The sequence below is a fragment of the Ciconia boyciana genome, chromosome 3 (assembly GCF_034638445.1).
Source record: "Ciconia boyciana chromosome 3, ASM3463844v1, whole genome shotgun sequence".
NCBI lineage: Eukaryota > Metazoa > Chordata > Aves > Ciconiiformes > Ciconiidae > Ciconia > Ciconia boyciana.
The window spans coordinates 71,557,131-71,577,561 of NC_132936.1; the positions used below are offsets into that span (position 1 = coordinate 71,557,131).

The window sequence follows — 20,431 nt, forward strand, 5'->3', positions numbered from 1 at the left end:
CATCACAGGACTTCCTTATGTTTTTATCATTTGCTGTTGCAGAGGTCAAAGATGAAAACATTCCCTCTCCTTCCTGGAGAATGATTTATTCTGAGGGCTAGTAGGCTTAGCTAGCACGGGAACTCGTGCTTTATGCACCTATGGGATAGTATCATCTGTATCATCACAGTGCAATGGGCAGCACTGGTGCTTTCTTAGGAAAGGAGCACCAGTTCTTCTGACAGGTAGAATTTAAAGCTGGATAAAATCCAGCTTTAAATATAAGACCTGTCACACAAGCTACCGAATGTGATATTCTAGAAAATCAGTCTTAAATCACCTTGTCTTTAAGTCCACATATCCTCAGTGCTGAGGCCATGAGAGAAAGCTGCCTGGCAGACATTCCTGTTGTCACTGGAATGCACCATGGGGTGAGTGTGGGGTAAGGATTTAAATACTTAGTCCTCAGAAATGGGCCTCTCAAGGTTCCCTGAGCTACTTAAAATAAGAAATTTAAATTCTCAGCATTTGGAAAAACAAGCAGAAGACACTCTAAAAATAAATAGCTTGTCAAGTATTTTTTTCATACTTTTGTAAGTTATGTTAACAGTACTTATTAAATAATACCCAAGTAAAGCATTTCTTTTCCCTTTAAAGCAAAAGAAAGGGATGATCTCTAAAGTTAAAAAAATGAGAGGGGAGAAGCCTGTCTTCCTAGTGGGTATGATATTTAGTAGGCTCACTCTGCTTTGTAATTCAGACAAGGCAAGTGATTTTGCTGGAATTTTATGGATGTTTAGGTCCTCAGGGTGGGCTGGGGACAGGTGGCTCTGTGCATGCTTGTTTACACAACTCTCCCAGGGCACCAGAGCCTGACTTGCCAACCTCTGGGCTTGCGCCCTTCTGGGACACTGGGCCAGATTGTCAGTGGTAGCCTAATAATTCCTGGAAGTCTGCTCTCTCCTTGAGCCAGAACACAAATATACCTCAGACGTGATTGAATACACGGCTTATCCCAGAGCTCCAGAGGTGGCGAGTAAAGGCAGCTTTGACCACTTCCTGCACCTCCCCGTGAAGCAGACGTGAAACGCTGCTGTTTGAAAGAGGGGAGCACATTTCTTCTACATAAATGATGCCACAAGGTGCAAAGGTATGCTAGATGAGGTCTCAGGTATACTAACTGCAGCAAACTACTTCTCCATAATTTTTCCTGCATCTACTTCTAAAGATCTAAGAGATGCGAATACAGGAAATTAAAACATTACTGGCAAACCAAAGGGACTAGAGAAATAAAATTTACCAAAAGCAAAATTTAATGTAAAAACAACTAAAGGAAGCTTAAAGTTAACCTGTTAAATCTTATGAGAGCCTGCCTTGGTCACTGTGGAGCCCTATTCTAAATTAATCAAGTACATCTCATCTCCCCTCATCAAAAAGTAGCCCAGAAATCCCTATTTCCAAGCTCATCCACCACCTTTTATCTCCCTCCTTTCTTCTTCTCAGCCCCCTGCCACCTACCTCCAAAGCCCTGTGGAAGCACAAGGTCTTGCGCAGCCTTGGAGCAGGGGCAGGAACTGTGAGCCCCACAGCAGCAAGGTGTTTCCACAGGTCATCTGCCATGCAGAAGCGGCTTTGGTGCAGGTCATTGCTTTCTGGGACATGCAAAGTAGATCAAAATCATGCAGTTCTCTAGGAGAAAGCTGTAAGCTACACACTGCATTTATTTTGGCAAGTGTCTGCAAAGGGGTAGTCACTAAGGCACTGCTGGCCTACCATGAAATCATGGTGGAAGCACAAAGATACACAAGTCACTACGCAGACATTCAGCGTATGTAAATCATTTTAAATTAATTTTCAACTAAGAACTCTGGTTTGAAAAAGCCTTTAACACTGTAAACTGAGTCTAACTCCAGGTAAACTGATAAATGTTTCTATTTGCAAAGGTATGTAGTAAACTTGTTCCTCACCATAAAAAAATAGAAGTCTAATGTGAAGAGTGGAGCAATAGCTTCTTATGCAGCCAGTCTGTTAACTTTGATTACAAGCCAGTGGTAGAATCCTCATTAACATCAAAACCAGCCCTGGGCTCTCTGGGCCAAGCTTTCCTAGTATCAGGATTTTATCCTTAATATTTTAAACTTTGAAAGTTCATTTCATTTTGAGGAACAGATTTACTGTCATTTTTACCCATCTGTGATAACACAAGCAGGTTAGAGAATGGGTAGAACATAAACATAATATATTAGCAAATTTTTAATAAATGTTTCTGAAGCTTCACAAACCAAATGCATAGATTCCTATGTGTATAAGACTGCTAAGATAAGAAACTCTCATCAGTGTAACTGCAGAAAATAGTCCTATTTCAAGCAAACAATTCTGTAAAGAAAACTGGAATGCGAAAAAAAAATCAGAACTGCAATCCTCCTAAATTGAAGAATAAATACATGCTCAGAAGGGATTTGGGATTATACAAGGCTCATTCTAATTCAGCCACACATAAGATGCTGACGGTAGCTCCTTAGAAGGAGATAGCAGACTAATTCTAGTTAACTTTAGAAAATGATCTTGATTCTGCCCTGGCGCAGCACACAGAGTGTATTCAGGGACAGCTGCTCTTGAGGAGAGTGGAGGGAGAGAAAGCAATGGCAGAATCACCTCCGCTGGGGTAAAGCAGCTTGATGTCTCCTCAGAGGCTGTTTAAGAGATGGATTGCTTCAGAGCATCAGCATCTTGGCTCTCCCTCACCACTCATGCCCGTTTCCCACCTGCCTGTGCCAAAATGCTATTCAGCTTGGTGTCTGCAGAACAGTAGCTGAAGGAAGATTCGTAATGTCATGACAGATTTTCTGTCACCAGCGCACAGCTTGACTTGCTGTGGAAAAAGAAAAAACAAAAAACCAAGAGTGCTGAGGATGCCTGAGTCCAGTTTACGCTGGGATCTTCAGCTTTTAGGAGTTTGGAGCCTTTGAAATCTCCCCCGATAGGGTTTGGGCTGTTTTTTGTTTCCTTATTACAAATTTGACAGTTATGTATTTACACATAGATGTATTAACTCAGGAGTCTGTGGAAAAACACAGAAATGGAGAAGTGTGTGAAAGATCAAAATGGGTCTGAGATCAAAATATAAGCTGAAGTAAGGCATGTTGATAGATGGTGTCATTTTAAAGGCACCAAGGCGGCCTTGCAAACTTTATTCATCATGGAGTACAATAAAAACTTAAATATTTAACAGTCAAAAACAACAACAAAAAATCTTATCCAAATTAAACACATTGGCTCTGTCTATACTAGTAAACTAAACAGGGCCAGGGTGTAATATGGGCTTAAGCAATCAGCCGTACAGTTAAATTGTTAGCAAGCGTTAACTCCCTGGCAGAGTTTTGGCCAGTGCCAAAGTGCACAGTCTCAGGCAATGACCTGTCGCAGGTGCAGAAACCCTGTTTTCGGTATGGGCTTTATGGACTGGGGCTACATGGTGCCAGTCAGCCTCAGGGCCAGAGGACTCTCCCAGCCCATTTTATCTGCAAGAATAAATGCAGTCTGTAGTTCCAAGCCAAAAGGGGAAAAAAAATTAGGCTACTTAAATCTGTTAGCAGCAAAATTTCCATCTTACAAAGGTTTATTTTTTAACCATGTATCATTCCAAATCGGTTTAAAATGTCAGTTAAAACAGGAATAAATGTCTAGCGCTTTTAAGAGAAAAAATGAGAGAATGTATCATGGAAATGAGTCTGCACCCCTAGCAGATAACACTTATAAGATGGAGATCCTCTTACTAGAAAAGTGGGTCAGACATTCATTATGTGAGGCAGAAAGGCAAAGGAGATGCGAATCTTGTCTAGTCACCCTTAATAATTCCATAGCACACGTATTTGTCTAGATTGCAACTCTGGCTCTTCTGAAGTAGCTGACTGAGGGCCTGATACCGGCAGATGCTGAGCACATCCTATGGAGCAATGGCTGTATTCAGTTCCTGTTGACATCCATGTTGAAAGTGCTTCCCAGCTCAGGGCCTTGTCTAACAGGAAACCTGGAAACCAGCAGTTAACATCCATCAAAACAGATGCCTGTAGTATACACAGACTGGCATGGCGGTTCTCAATCCTGTTTGTTAGTTGGATAGATGTTAAGTGGAAGATGCCCCATCTTATTTGATTGTAATGTGGATAAGCGTAAACGAGTTTGGTCCAGGCTAATTTCATAAAATACGGTGTTCATAAACATCATGGTAGGAATTATACTTTACAAATACATAAAGCCCTCTTTAATTGAAGAACTTTACTACACCTTATGAAAAGAAAAAATGAGAGTTTAGTATTAATGTTCCCAGGCATCTCTTCCCATTTGGAAACTGCAACTAAATCTGTGGAATCAAAGGAGCGACCCTAATCAGGCTCAATTCTTTACTGTTGCTGCTATTTTCATCTCTGCAAAACAAGCATTATAAAAAAAGCCACTACAGAAACTGAGACTGGGCCTATTTATCAGAATTAATTGAGACCATTAGGCTTGCTTGCTAGTGGGTTGGAGGGCTTTTATTCATCCAGTTACCCTTTCAAAGAATACAATTTCTATTTCTTTGAACACTAGACAACTGCCACTTTTAATTGTCTCAAATATATGAAGGAATTGCTTGCAAAATAGCTGTAGCCAGGAGTAAGGACACTGCGGATTGTCTAGTAATTAGATATATCCATTGTACAAGATGGAATATGAGTGGTAATATATTCTGAAGGAAGGAATGAAGCTGGCAGCCAGACTAGTGATCTGTTGGGTGACCTGACAAGAGAAATACACACTTGAGTTGAATCTTGCCTAAAGCAGAAACCAGCTCTACAGTAATGAAACAAAGCTAGAGTAACTCCATTAGGAATCATTGGCAAGTAAATTTTGGCAAGACATGGATTTCTTACCTATACAGAAACTACATTCCACATCTGAGAACAAAAATCTCAAAAATTTATCCTAGAAAGGACTAAAAGTTTCCAAAAGTTGTAATAGCTTCTGGTGTGGCTATCAATATGTATAAGTAATATAATCTCTCTAAAGTAGAATCCAGCAGAAAGCATATTTTCTTACAGATTTTCAGAAGAACAAAATACATTTGAGAAAAAGGAGAGTTTAGGAAAGTCAGATTGCTTTAAATCACTAGTTCTTTCCTCTCTTGCACAGTTACAACTTTTGCTCAGTGCTAGTCTAAGTTTGAGGGAGATACTGTCCTTTATTTCAGAAGTTCAAGTACAGTGCACACTGGTAGTTTCCATCTGCCTTTGGATGCAATATCTGTAGCTAGGTAGCTTAAATCAGTCACACAAGAACAGAGGAGGAAAGCAAGTTCAACAAGGCTGTCCATTAAAAGGACCGGTCTCCTTTCATGTACCTTTTAGCCTGCATTGACCTTGAGAGCATTTGCCTCCTTCTCCCTGAAGTCATCCTGAAGTGTAAATATCATTACATTTTTTTAAGTAGCCCCCCAAAATATTCTTCAATCGCAGGCTTTCTTTAAATATGATTGTAGTAAACATGTTGGTTGTGGCACTGGTGGCCACACCTGGAGTCCTGTGTCCAGTTCTGAGCTCTTCATTGCAAGAGACCTGGACACACTGGAGAGACTCCAGCAAAGGGCCACTAAAATCATTAGGGGACTGGAGCATCTCTCCTGTGAGGAAAGGCTGAGAGAGCTGGGACTGTTCCTCCTGGAGAAGAGAAGGCTCAGGGGGATCTCATCAATGTGTATAAATACCTGAAGGGAGGGTGTGAAGAAGATGGACCCAGGCTCTTTTCACTGGTGCCCAGTGGCAGGACCAGAGGCAGTGGACACAAGCTGAAACACAGGAGGTTCCCTCTGAACATCAGGAAACACGTTCTTACTGTGAGGATGACTGAGCACTGGCACAGGTTGTCCAGGGAGGTTGTGGAGTCTCCATCCTTAGAGATATGCAAAAGCCATCTGGACATGATCCTAGGCAGCCTGCTCTAGGTGGCTCTGCTTGAGCAGGGAGGGTGGACAAGATGACCTCCAGAGCTCTGTCCCTTCCAACCTCAACCATTCTGTGATTCTGCGTTTCTGTGATTCTGTGTTCACCTTGGCAAAGACTAAACTCAGATCTTAAATTTTTGCAAAACATATCTGGACATATTTGTGGGTATCTTAAGAGAATGTCCCTTTTGTCAGGGGTTTCCAGCAGGTTAGTTTTTCCACTACCAATCCGATTCTGAACATTTTCTAAAAGGAGAAAGAATCAATATAAAAATTACATCAAAGATCACACTGCAAATAGCAATCTATGGTGGGAGATGTATTGACACGTGGATTTTTGATTCTACAAGGCTTTGCTTTCAAATTCTTCATGGGGTCCACAAGGAAAACACACAGTTTGGACACATTTGAAAGCTTGCCTGCCAAATGTATACTGAATTCAACTTTTATGGAAAATACAGCAGGAGAATATAACTTATGGCTTTAAAAAGAGACTGTTAGTCCAACTGTCCCTTATGAGCAGAAAAGGTTACCAGATTTTAGATCTATTCCATTTTAAATCGTTAAATATACAGGAAAGGGAACAGAGTGGAACACTGCAGATTTGCTAAAACCTTTTTAGGTACTTGCTTTACTGAGCACATCTCTCTATGACTTACTTTAGCTTAGCATTCATATTTCAGTAAGGATGATCTACCTTCACAGTGGCATGTGGGATGCAATTTAATAACCTTATATAATGATCTTACATAAACTCCAGAATCTTGGCCAAGACTTCCCATTAACAGAGAGATTATTATACTCTTAAGCACTAGATCACTTGGGTTCAATTCTGCTTTTACTCAAGCTGAGGAGTAGCACAACATAAGTAAGACTATCAGGAGAGAGCTAAATGTCTTAACTGACTAGACCTTAATAGCCTGAGATGCTCCAGATATCTTAAACCTTAATTTCCACCAATTTCCTTCTTCTTTTATGGTTTATAGTTGAATCTGTAATGACTTTGACCAATTACGCTGAAACCAGCACAGTATTAAGAAAGCACTGCAACTGAAAAGCAGTAAGAAATTCAGCCTGCTCTCCCCCACCATCCAAGTACGGCAGAAACATACAATCTCAGGTGAACTGAGAAGTTTCTTATTTTCATGGGGAAATTCACAACTCTGAACAATGATGAGCTGGCCTTATCATAAGCCTTTGAACAAAAGAATTCACAGTCCTTAGTCCAGGTTTTCACAAGGAAGAAAGGTAGGACCCTATTCATCCGTAGTGTTTTTAAGTGTATTTCCTTCTAAACTCTCAAATATCTCACAGGGCTAAAAGCTATTCCTTCACACAGAAAAGTCTAAATAGCACTGCAAGAGCAGCATTATGGAACAAAGACAGGAGAATTGTCAGCGATTCCTTCGGTCACCCCTGGATTGCTGCTACAGTGGAGGTGCCAGAAATATGGCAGTGAACCCGCCAAGATACCTGTGTGCAGGCACAGGGGGTTTTGACCACATCTCTTTATTCCTATGTCCACACACTCCTCAGCCATACTGTCAATGCCACTCTTCTAGAAATCTCAAGACTGGTTTAGGGAAGCGAGGATACTTCAAAATAACCCAGAAAACGAATGCAGGTTTTGTTATGCTTTAGGATTTTGATGCTGTAAGGCATTGCTCTTCAAGCTTCTTTCCATAGTTCTTAGTATAAATGTGATTCTGAGTGAAAGGTGAGGCTGCTAAGTGTTTGCAGGACTCTGGGAGATGAGGTTCTAATAAACTCCAGGTATCATGAAGTCAAGAGTTATAGTTGCTGGATTCCCTGATGAACTATTTTCTTATTAGAAAATCTCTTTTCTTGTAATCAGAAAGCTTACTGGGAAAAACATCTACTATGACAGAATGTAATTTTTCTAAAGAGCTCTTTAAAGTTAAGCACAATATTTCATTTAAATCTATTATTTGATCACATTAACTAGAATTACTTACAAAAGACTAGTTAGAATAATGGTTACTAACAATGAATGAAACCAAGACAACTGATTATTTAATTTTAAAATGTAACGATAATTATTTTTAAAATAATCAAAACAAATTATGAAATTTAATTAATCTTAACCTTTTCCACAAATGCTATTTTGTGGATAATCCAATTCAGAAGTAAATTATCTTTAACTGTCAAATCTGTGTGGAACACAAACTCAGGTCCAGTCAGCTGCATTCTCTACAAAACCCCAGTGGAAGGGCCTGTGAAACAGCTTCTGCACCCATCCTGGGTAGCAAAAATCAGATGAGAAAATTTCCACCTTGAGCTCCCCCTTGGCCCACAGGATTTATGGTATGCAGAAAGGTGCATATGGGAGCCAGAAGTCTGCCTGCATTTACTATTACTGGATCCTGAGCAGACAGTAAGCTTTTCAGTTGAAAGCACATTCACGGCACACACAAGTGCCCAACCGTCTGTTACAGACGGTTTCTCAGCTGTATGCTCTTCAAACAAAGAGATGGAAAAAAGGGAAAAAATCTGAAGTACAGCACACTACAACACAGCAAACTGAACTGAGGGGAAAAAATGCCACCAAGGAAAATTGGAAAGGAAGAAATTGAATGTTTTCTAGTCATTGGAAGAGAAAAAACATCTGTTTTTATCATTTGATTAATTTTTATTTTACTTTTTGTGACCTATGAGGAAAAAAAAAAAAAAGGCCAGTTATCACTGCAGCTTTTATGGTTACGGGTCAAAATGATGAGACCACAGTGTAAGCTGAAGAAGGAGCTGGGAGGTCTGTGACTCCACATTCCTTCCACCATCTGAAGCTTTGAAATACTGGATGGATTTTAGCTGTAATACAAAATCTCCAGTATGCTAACCTTGCAAATACTTGCATTATTTAAAAATAAAAAACAAACAAACAAACAAAATATTTGTTTGGATTTTTTCTTACATGAGGTAAGGCTTGCAGAATCAGACCTCAAGTTGATAAATTCTCCTTGCAAACACATTTTTTTTTTCACTCTAAAACAGCTGAGTCCAAGCTAGAGTCTATGCTTGTTTGGTTTTTTCTTTTAAAAACAATTTGGATTATACATGTCTCTTGCACCATCTTTTCACCTAAGGCAAATGTAACTCTGGCACTCAGGAAACTTAGCACCACAGGTACCTGGACTTTTTGAAAGGAGTTTATAGTTTCAGTGGACACTGCCAAGTAGGCTGATTATAGCCTTATGGTAATTGTTGGCTTTTCCCCAAGACTGCTTTCCTGTGTCAGTCTACTAAACACAATCTCCATCATTTAGCTTTAAGCACAAGACAACTCATTTTTCACTCAGAGGAGGATGTAGGTTTTTTTCACTAAAATTCAAACTTATTTTCAGTATAAAATTTTACATCCGACATTTCTTTACTGAATTCACTGAAGATCTGTAAACCTTATCTCATTAAAGAACTAGGATGGACACTAATTAAAAAAAAAAAATCCTTCACATTATTTTGATCTCTTTCTTCTTTGGAACAAAAATTATCATGTTCTGCTGACTGAGTTAAAACCAGATTCTGATCAATTTAAATAAATGACTCCAAAGGCTCTTGACCACTGTTCCCCTCCAAAGTTTCTCACAGACAACCAATGCAGACATATGGAAATGCCAAGTTTGCAACTTTTACTGTTTCATGTCTTTCTGTGGATGAACTGCATATCACTTATGCTGGCCTTGCACACCTCCAGGGGTCCACGCAAGCCTCCGCTCTAGAATTCATTTAGTGCCACTAATTTGGCTGAAGTTTGCTCTGCACTTCTATGCTTTGCATATACTGGTATTATTACAACAGTCTAAGTGCTTTAGTCTGTCTTGCTATTCTTACAAGGAGATAAATTCTCAGAGGTCAGAGATAAGAGACCACAACGCATGGCTTTGACAGCTGATGCATCCCCTTTCTCTCTAATACAGCCAGGGGCCTGAAGGATATAATGCAAGTTTATCTGAGCCTATGAAAATACCTAGTGCAAGGCATCACTTCTTCATAAAAATCATGACTCTAGCTCTAGTTTTTCTCAGAATAGTTATTCTGGGTGTTATTCACTTATTGTAACAAAAGTGAATTCTTTCCTGACTTTGATAGAAGCAGGATTTTTACCCTTTACTCAGCTTAAAAAAAAAGTTGTCCTTGGATAATATTGTTTATGTAACATTTCATTCTCATGGATGCCTATTTTTGTGCCATTAAAAGGGAGATAGAAGATAGCATTACTGACTAGACTTTAAGGGATTTTGAGATTAACATAGCTGTATTGTTCTTTATGAATGGATCATGACAATATTGCAGTTATTTTTCATTATTATTGCTTTGTACAGTATAGCAAAATCATCATGCTCCTCTGTTCACAAACAAACACAGCCCTGAGTAGTCTTCACTGCCGTCAGGCTTAAATATTCCAGCTGTCAGAAAAACAAGGTGTCAGAAAAGAATTTTATCTTTGGTTTCATAAAAGAAATTAAAGAGTGCGGTATAGTTGTCTGTTGCATTACCATACAGCATACGGGGACCACATCCATCTCTGACTTCTACCAGAGCCTGCCTCAGCATGTAGGAGTGAACTTGTGAACAGAGCTGTGCAAACAATTGATTTTTCAATGACTGACTGTTGAACCACAGTATTGAAGACAGTCTGGTCAGATTGAACCACAATCAAAAATGAAAAAGATACTGGCATGCACTTCTCCTGCATCCAAATTAAAACCAGGAAAAATATGTTTCTGTTCATCATCCAGCAGTGGAATTTTAAAATCACAATTAAATCTTGATCTCTTGTGGTTTTTTTGAGGGAGGGAGTTGTATTTTTTTAAGAAAGCCTCCACTTAATCTACATCTAGTAAATCACCATAATTTAAGTTATGGCAGTCCTGCCTGTAAGCTTACACTGGAAGCTGGACTTAAGCATCAAAAACATCTTTCTTGGCTTTTGGACCTATGACCTAAAAATATTTTGTCTCTTGATCCAATGATAATAAAAATTCCTAGGAGTAGGATAGGGTGAAGAGTGGTGCCAGTGAGATATACTCTTTCAAAGGGTAGATCAGTGAAAGAAACATGTCAGAACATCTGTTACCCAGAGGATCTTAACTTGAATATTGATTATCATCTGAAAACCAAATTCTGCCTTTAGATTATGTATGTGCAAATGACTTCATGTGGCCTTTGGGCTGGAATAAGGAAGGTTTTTGTGTTACAGTGGTGGCTAGAGGGCTCGTGGCCCTGCTGTGTGACATACACAGGTTCAGCCTAAAATGTAATCGTTGCCTTGCAGGGCCTAGCATCCACAAAGTTCGGCCAAGAGGTACGAATTGAGCATAGATCTCCTGCATGGCAACCTAATAGCCTACCAACTAGTTCACAGTGTCCCAGTTTGATTTCTACTCCTTGTCTTCATGGCAGCACACAAAACACCACTAAGGCAAGAGGCTTTAATCGTCACATTGTCTTCAATGCCAGACACAACTGCAAAATACTGTGATGATATACTGCATATGATGCACATAACTGAGAAAATACCTGAGTGAATAGTAACTGGTATTAGCCATGCACAGGCAGGATATTAATCTTAGCACCTGTCATCATGGCATAGTTTTCTTGCCGTAGTGATAACAGAAATTTCACTGATTCGCCAGATTTAGGCTACTGGTACATGAGAATCTGGCCCTTGGGGAGCAATTAAAGACTATTTGTGTACTGGATATACAGAGAATGAAAGATCAGGTCCAAGCTCTAAATGATTTTCAGTTTCTTAATGGCAGTAGAAGGTAAGTGCAGCAGTAGGGATGCTAAGCAACTTTTAAAAAAGGCTAAAACCACCAGCTGGAAACCTGGAGGAAGAGTCAGTGAGATTTTTGCTCTTAAATTAGTCCAACTCTCTTGATGATTTTATCCAATTAGCTTGGCTTTTTTACCTTACCATGCACCAGTGGCCTGCAATACTGATTTAGCTAAGTAATTACTCAACAGAACAATTATTTAATTGCTGAACATGAATATTAACAGCTGAATAACAGTAGTTAAATAAATAAAGATTGGTTTTCTGAATCCCAGTAGTTCCTCCAAAAACACATCAGTGAGGAACCTGGACCAGTTTAACCTTATATGTGGTAATTTGTTCAATTTGTATACTTCTTCAAGTAGTCCCTGGTCATTAACATTTTTGCTTATAAAGTCTGTGAAGTTGCAAAGTAGAAAAGCACTCACTCCCAACAGAAATTACTCATAATAATATTGTTGCAGTAGTTAAAGAAACTATCATTTTTGTAGAAGTCAGGGACCTGAGACATATTTGAAAGGTACATCGAGCTCAGGCCAGTTGGGTCTACTGAAGTACATTTTACCACACTCTCCAGAGCAATAAAATCAGCATAAAAGTGGGCAGAACAAACATTCCATAGAAACAGAAAACAAACCAGTGCTTGTGCTTTCCACTTAAACTCTGCCTTTAGACACCCCAAACCCTCTCTTTTTAAGGCATTAGTAGTTTTGTTGTGCTTTTATAATGGGTAATTTACATTTCTAAATTTTAAAGATATCTGCTGGATGTACTCCAACTAATAAATAATAATGGCACCGTATATGTTAATTTATATCAGATATCTCTCTAGAACACCTCCCTTTCATTTAACTACTTTTTGATAAGGCATATCGGCAATTTCCTCTTCTTAAAGCCTTAACTAAGTAAGATCATTTTGTTAATCTTTATCCTGTTACTTTTCCTCTGTTTAGTTTTACACTATACAGCATAATTCTTCTGACATAATCAGCTAGCTTCCATGATGGAATAATGTATCAAGGACATCACCTCCAGGTATGCAGGGTGCCTTTGCTGCTGAGGACTGCTTGAATTCCACAGAGAAATGTGAACAGATAGGGCATTTTCAACTGAAGATAGTAACATAGCAAATAGCAATGCAGTGTTGTCATTTTGAGGTAAAAGGTAGCAATCAGTTATTGTGATCAGAGTTATTTAAAGGCTCCTTTCAAATTATCTTTGAAGTCACAAATGTGTAAATATTTAATTTTTTTTCTAAGCAAACATGAACCAGTTCCTTGAGTGAAAACAGAACATGTCTGAATTGAATGTACTTCTGTATAAAAATGATGGTTTCTTTCACAGGAAAAACATATCAAAAGTAATGTATCCGATGGAACTCCAGCCTTGACAGGTGTAGATAAATAAAAGTTGAAATGTAGTGCTAGTGTTCGTCACTGGAAACATAATGCAGAATTTAGGCCAAGATGTATTATAAATTTAGCACAGTTTTAAATACAATACCCAAACTTGAGAAATTGTTCCAACCAAGTGTAACAGGTCTTGCTTTAGAGTCTTCCCTGTTTTGCAATTCTGACTAACTTCAGCCATTGAACTCCAGCTATGAATGGTGAGACGAAGGAATTAGGGCCAAGTGTGTACCTCGCATTGTCACTCTAGTACAGATACCAGAAAACTGCACGCTACATTCTGGGCCCACCATCTGAACTTTTTACTGAGATGTAGTCTTGTAGAAAATCAAAATGCATAGAGCCTATCTGTTACTCCTGTGATAAAACAGTGCAATGAAGTCAACATGGCTTTCTTGTCCATTTTCCTATTTATCTTTTTTACTCGCTACTCACTATTTGTATTCCACCTTCATCAGCCCATGTTGGTTTTCCTAAGCGTAGCAGAGATTTTGTACGAGCAAAACAAACAATATTTGATCCCAGACATCAAATTAAATTAGCATGTAGATTAACTGCTCTCAGATGAGTCACCTTCTACTTCCAGTAAGACTCTGCATCCAAACCTTGGGTGTCTACTGCCCGACAAGTAAATTATCTCAGTACAGCTTAGCTGCTGCTCATGTGATGGGAGGAAAGAAAACGGGCAGCTTCATTCTCTTTTGGACGGACTCGGGTGAACAGCCTGTTACATTCCTAACCTACACGAGCTGTTTCCTTCTTCCATGGAACCAAAGGACACTCAGTTCACTGCAGCCAGCAGAGAAGACAAGTGCTGCTCTACCTATGGACTGCAAAGGAGGGAGGGAGGGAGGGAGAGAGAGAAGCTTTGTGCCTTCCCTGCTTCTCCCTCACCCAGCTTTGTGCTCTGGCCAGACGCAAGGTGACCCTAAGCAGTTACACGTGTGGACTTAAAGATTACAAGACAGAAAGTGGATGGTCCCTTTTTTTTCTCCTCCTGTATACGGAACTCCCATTGGCTTTCCTGGGTGCTCCCTCTGTAATAGATTGACGAGCAACAGGTCAGAGGAGACAGAAAGGCTTTTTACCTGCCAACCCCAGAGTTCAGGATGTGTTGTTTCTCCTGCAGCAGTTGATGACACCCTAACACCTTAGCAGCACTGGAGCTGCATTCCTACGCTGTAACAGGGGAAGCAGGACCAAGGGCCTGAACTAAGGTCTTGGCAGGTAAGTGAAGGAGCAACCAGTACCAAACAGCTTCGTTTGAAAGTGTACGTCTTCGTAATGTTTAAGTCTTAATATGTGCTCTGCTTTACCTGGGAGCTTAAACTTCCAGTTTTCAGAAGAGTATTTGAGATCACCTATTAACTCTGCCAAACACTTGAAAAAAGTTGAAGAAACTCATAAATGCAGAGGGGCTAGAAAGAAAGGTTATTTGTGCTAAAAATGTCTCAAAGCTGGGATTTCTTCTGAGAGCTGAGCAGAAGTTACTCAGATTAGTGGGGGGGAGCTTTATGCTACCAGCATATTTTCATATATTGCCACTTAGGATGACGGAGAGCATCATTGTATGGTGAATACTCAGTATTCAAAATATGAGCTCTCTTGGGATTGGGAGGGGGGGATTTTTTGCTTGGTTGCTTGTTTTCTCTCAATTGGACATGTAGGGAACACCTGATAAAGGGAAATCTCCATCTCCTTACTACGTTCCACTTCTTAAGCTTAATTATTGGAACCAGGTTTCCTACATGAATATTTATGTCATTCAAAATGTGCTGTATTTCAGTAGTTATCAGGAATTGGTTTTTGCTGGCAATGCCATGTTCCAGAACATTCATAGAGAGCACACACTGAGGAAGTCGCTACCACTAAAGCACATCCGATTAAAAAGATATTTACAGAAAAATAAGTGATGCTAGTTACCAGCTCAAAAAAGAAGAAAAAAATAAAAAACATCCTTACATAAAGGAAGTATTTATTTTCCTTGCTTGTGGTAATATGAGGGTAATGGATGCCTTTCTGTTGAGAGGCCAGTAAGTTTTACTTTTTGGAATGAAAAACAAATTTAGGTCAGAGGAGGAAATCATAAGGAGCTGCCACATGCTAAGTTCTGTATCTCAGCCATCTACTGCTACCGTATCCTGGAGAGAAAAAAGGGAACGTTCATAAAGAATGAACAACCATCCAGAACTCGTGGGGCACCAAAGCCTCATCAATGTCCAATTCAGATATCCTTATCCCCCTACCCTTATTGTTATTAATATTCTCAATTTACTAAGTGAAATCACTCCAAAAGGGACCTCTAAGTTTGTGTCCGTCTTTCAGTGGATAAACTGTGAGCTTGTAAAAAATTACACATGCTAATAGCAACTGTTAATTAATATTCATCAGAATTAAGGGGAAAAGTAATTATCAAAAATTTCTTTCCAAAATTTTAGGGGCAAGAGTGAAAAATGACACTTTACATCGGTTTATATCTTTTAAAAGTTTGCATTACTGTAGTCGTTGTTTTAAATTAACTTTCTCTAGACAAAATAAAGTGTTGTACTACATTGCAGCCTCACTGTTAGGAATGAAGATAGAGGAGACAATGCAGGAAGGACAACACACACGACCAAAATGGAGAGTATCCAAGTCATAGAAGAATGGTAAGTTGGTCAAACTGTTGTCTAGTAAATGTTTTTAATTTGCCTATAACTAATATCAAGAATTGTCTTGGTTTTTATGCTTCGGGAATGTCCTTTTAATTACTTTTCCTCAAAAAAATTCTATACAAAAGGAAGCAAAATCTGTCCTGACAATGAAATGCCAGCAGAGACATTCATAAATCAGGCTTACTTACAGTTCCTTATTTGTGGGGAAGAACTGTGGGGAGGAATGCAAGGTGCATGGATGGTTCCATAGACTAGTGGGTCTCTATAAGAAGCCTCTGCTACCTGTGGGATCATTTTCTTCTGTTTATCCAGACAAGAAGAAAAACTAACGGGCACAAATATACTTCACAGTGAGATTTTTAACATGGCTATCTGTCATAAAACAGCTTGGACTATGGTTTCACTGGGATTAACCAAGGAAACACACACCTTGAAAAATGGGCTAACACGCACTGAAAGTCTGAGCTTCTATTTCTGTCTAAAGCTTGTGCCCATGTTTATTGTGTTGGGAAAAATGCTAACCTGTCAGTGACCTTGAATTCTCTAATCCCATAAAAAGTAAATTAAAACTTAACTCTAGCGGATATGATTGATGGTAAAAGCAACCCAAACAACTCTTTGTCTTCATTGCTACTCATGGGCATTTATGAGAGGACAATGTCAGAAATTTCCACAAAATACCGTAGTGAAGAAGAGAGCTTCACAGTAGACAACGAGGGAGCACAGGTTGCTTGTCAGCTCCATCCACCTCAGCAGGTTCTTTTCACTCTCCTCAGAGAGAGGACTTTTCACCTTCAAATGTGTATATTTATACTTTTTGGTTCAGATTACAATTATTTTGCTGGATAGTTTAAATGTTAAACCCTTTCTCATTTATTAGATCTTTTGGACTGCCAAAAAGCTATCACAAATAGCTTCCCATCATCCAGTCTGCCTTGCATGCAGAGTAGGAGTTGATAAATGGACATGAAGAGAAATCATATAGACAAATATCACTTATTGTGCAACATGATTACACAGAAGCTATTAACAACAGCTAGTAAAGCTCTTGTGTTGGATCCTATCAGGAAGGGGAGGGTGAGCACTCAGAATTAAGTTTGAAACCATATTTAATTCTTGTTAAGTAACTTGGAGTATTACCTTCCCAAGCTATTTGTTGGTACGGTAATGGATTAGTGATGAAAGTTAGTCTTCTGATCACTTATCCAGTGCATCCACTGTTACAAGCCACAAATACTTTCCTTCAGAAAATGGGAATAAGGACTTTTTCCCATTTCTTTTCTCTCCAGTTTTGCCAGCAACATCCATCACATCTTGTGCCAATAGATCATCATTCAGGTCAATAGCACCAAACAGAGGGAAGCTTAGCAACCCTTAGGTACAAGCACAGAGAAATATGCTAATTTAAAAGCTCTCTGAATTCCTATTTTGTTGGGCCTCATTAGTATGCTCTTGGCTGCCAAGAGCCTTTTGTTTTTCTTGTCCTTCCTGAACCAAATTGTGTGGCAGCCAGTGATTGGGCAAACACCATCAGAAGCAGGCAGGGACATCAGGTGTCATCTAAACCCCTCATGAAAGAGAGTCTATTGCTAGCTCCCTGAAATCACATCTCCTTTAACTGCTGAGGCAGGAATTCAATGCTGTTGTGGGATTTTGTCTTTGAGTCTGATGGCTAACAACACTAGTAGAAAACTTGTAGAAAGCCAAGTACATGTCTCATAACATTAAACACGTTTAGTGGGCTATTGAGATAATGAATGCATAAGTGAAGAGGGAACAAAATTCCCCTGTCACTGCTGAAGCCTTGTTGCTTCCAGTTTTCACTCTGGACTGAAGTGCAGTTGAAAGGAGAATTTTTGGATGAATGTATGAAAACACTGTTACAAAAATAGAAGCATATTTGTAATGATACTTTTCTTTTGCAGCCAAAACCCTACTGCAGATGAAATTTTGTCTTGGGCTCAGAATTTTGACAAGATGATGAAAACACCAGCTGGGAGGAACCTTTTCAGAGAGTTTCTTCGAACAGAGTATAGTGAGGAGAACCTGCTTTTCTGGCTTGCATGTGAAGATCTAAAGAAGGAACAGAACAAGAAAGTTATTGAAGAAAAAGCAAGACTTATATATGAAGATTACATTTCTATACTATCACCAAAAGAGGTAAAGCTGTAAATGTCACATTTGCATTTTCTGTTATGCCAGAGCAGAAATGTTATACCCTGGATTGCCAGATGGGGGTCTGAAAGTCTGCCTCATCTGTCAGATGAAAGTCAGTGTGGACATTAAATCAGGAAAGGAAGGGACAGAAAAAGTAAAGACACAGGTGCTGGGGCATTTAGCATCACTGGCCACACCACCTCAAAGCTCTCTGTAAGACTCAAGAAACTCCAGTAAGAGAAGGCTGAGAAATAGGTATGCTTCTTTAGTAATGCTACATGCCTGCCAGAGAGAAGAAGTAAGTAATGCAAATGGATTTCTGGAGAAAAGGCACCAAAATTGAGGAATTTAAATCAGAATCATTATAGATTTATCTGCTGCAACAGCTGTCTGGGAGAAGATCCAAATTTGCACTGGTTATTCCTATGTGAGAGTCCAGGAATGGAGACCACATCTTTTCTTTAATGAAGGATATGATAATATCTAGGAAATTATATAAGATTTTCTTCAACCCTTGAACTGAAATAGAGGAATTCTGAAATGATCTTCACCTGGACTAAAGAAAAAGCATCCCTTATCAAACCATGTTTTGGAATAGAGAGACATATAAATATATAAGCACTACAAAAGAGTCTTTCTTAGGCCATGTCATGCACCTTTAGCTCGTTTGCCTTGTCTCTGTGCATTGCATCTGACTTTCTACTCAATGGCGTTATCCTAATTTATGCTCACAGTGGACCTTGCTTCCTACATTTTACTTCTGCACTGCATTCAGTAATAATTTGCAACTTCATTCGTATGAATGAAGCCAATGGCAATTTATAGGTCCATTATCTTCTCTTGTGCCATAGAGTAGACTTTTGCTCTGGAGTGAGATAACTGCCAGTACAGCAAGCTAATAATGAGTTTTTCTTACAATATAGTATCTCTAGTACATATATATGTGCTGAATGCTCAGTTATCTTTTTAAGCTAAGATCAACCAGCAGTTAAAATTCAAACACTAACTAAAGTTGTTTGACTTGGGGTTTAACAAAACTACTCACAAACGATGCACTGGACATGTGCGGATGTCATCAATCCAGTTGCTCCTGCCCCTACTGGAAATCTTATGAAGCAAACAAGAACTGTTTGCAATGCTTTAGATCAGCATGGGAGCTGAAAAGTTCTTGTTCATCCAGGCATCCCATTCCAGATGTTATCTTTTGGCATAAGAGCTGAAATATTTAGCATCACTTGTTCAGGGATGAAGTTATTGAGGCAGAAGGTCTTAGGGTTCTAAACAGATACCTTGTATTCATCTGTTTAGCAAGGAAATACCTTTAGTAATTCCAGCTAGTTTTGCCATCTGGCTTTAGTGAGCCACTGAAAAACTACAATGTAAATTAATAGTTCCATAATTAAATCTTTTTCATTCTCTAAGTGCAATTAACTTTTACTATATTCAATGCCACAAACCCCCACCATCCTGCAAAATTTGAGCTTTTTATCCCAGCTATTATATTTGATAATGAAGACCCAATTAGCTAGCTGCACAAACTGTTTTTGCTAAGGTACGTGCGTGTGCGTGTGTGTCAGGGGGAGAATTGCTTACATCTTAGTGTGTCATTTCTATGCTACTGAAATGCAACAGTCTAGGATTGACATCTATTCAAATAAATTCCGAAGACGCATGGCTGCAACACTGCTTCTCAAAACTACCATAACACTACACCCCTGCATGCTGTTGTGTCTAAAAGCAGGTAGTCACTGGCCAAGCAGCCTCACAGGTCTGTTCATTCCTGCTGTGCAGTCCAGTCAGCTTGCACAGCTACGTTAGTTAGACAATGAATTGAATCAGAAAAATGCCTGGGTTGAAAAACAGCCCAGAAAAGAAATGCCACTTTCAGATGCATCGATTCCTTAATTCAGCTAGCTGTGGAGCTGCCCAGACAGCCGTGCCAGCACAAGGGAGGGGAAGCGCCAGGGTGGGAAAGGGGGGAGGCTGTTCATGGCAGCTGACGAAGCACCGCTGCCCATCCGTACGGGAGGCGTACAGCAGGGACGCCTGCTGCGCCCCGGGGTGCTGTGTGCAGGCGGAGCAATGAGCGCTTAGATGGAGAGCGTGCATTAAGCAGGTGTAATGGATGTTCTGCAGAGATAGCGTACTTGAGTAATCGGTACGGTTTGCTAGCATGAACAGGCAACAGTTTACTCGCAGTTGGGCTGCATCATAGTTGTGCCTGGTGACCGATAACCAAGTAACAGCAAATACTGGAGGAGAAAGAGCTTGCCTGCTGTGGCGGTAACATACTCCAATATGCCAACAAACCAACAATGCCAGATTCTACAGTTGGTACTGAAGATATAATGAAAACATACATTTACTCCTCAGTACCGTACCATACCACTGTATTTCAAAGACTTTGCTTCACCACATATAAAAATACACAAGCTCACACATCCACACTTGTTCC

At 39.6% G+C, this 20,431-nt stretch overlaps 1 protein-coding gene across 3 annotated transcripts in view; it reads left to right on the plus strand.

The window, feature by feature from the left end:
- RGS17 (regulator of G protein signaling 17) overlaps positions 1 to 20,431 on the plus strand; it is a 71,393-nt gene that overhangs the window by 48,875 nt on the left and 2,087 nt on the right. For 2 of the 3 annotated variants that reach the window (XM_072857935.1, XM_072857937.1), the window contains exons 3-4: positions 15,724 to 15,813; positions 17,745 to 17,979. In XM_072857935.1, coding sequence (XP_072714036.1) covers positions 15,724 to 15,813; positions 17,745 to 17,979 — 325 coding nt within the window. The remainder of the gene's footprint in view (positions 1 to 15,723; positions 15,814 to 17,744; positions 17,980 to 20,431) is intronic. The other variant, XM_072857938.1, reaches the window with a different exon arrangement.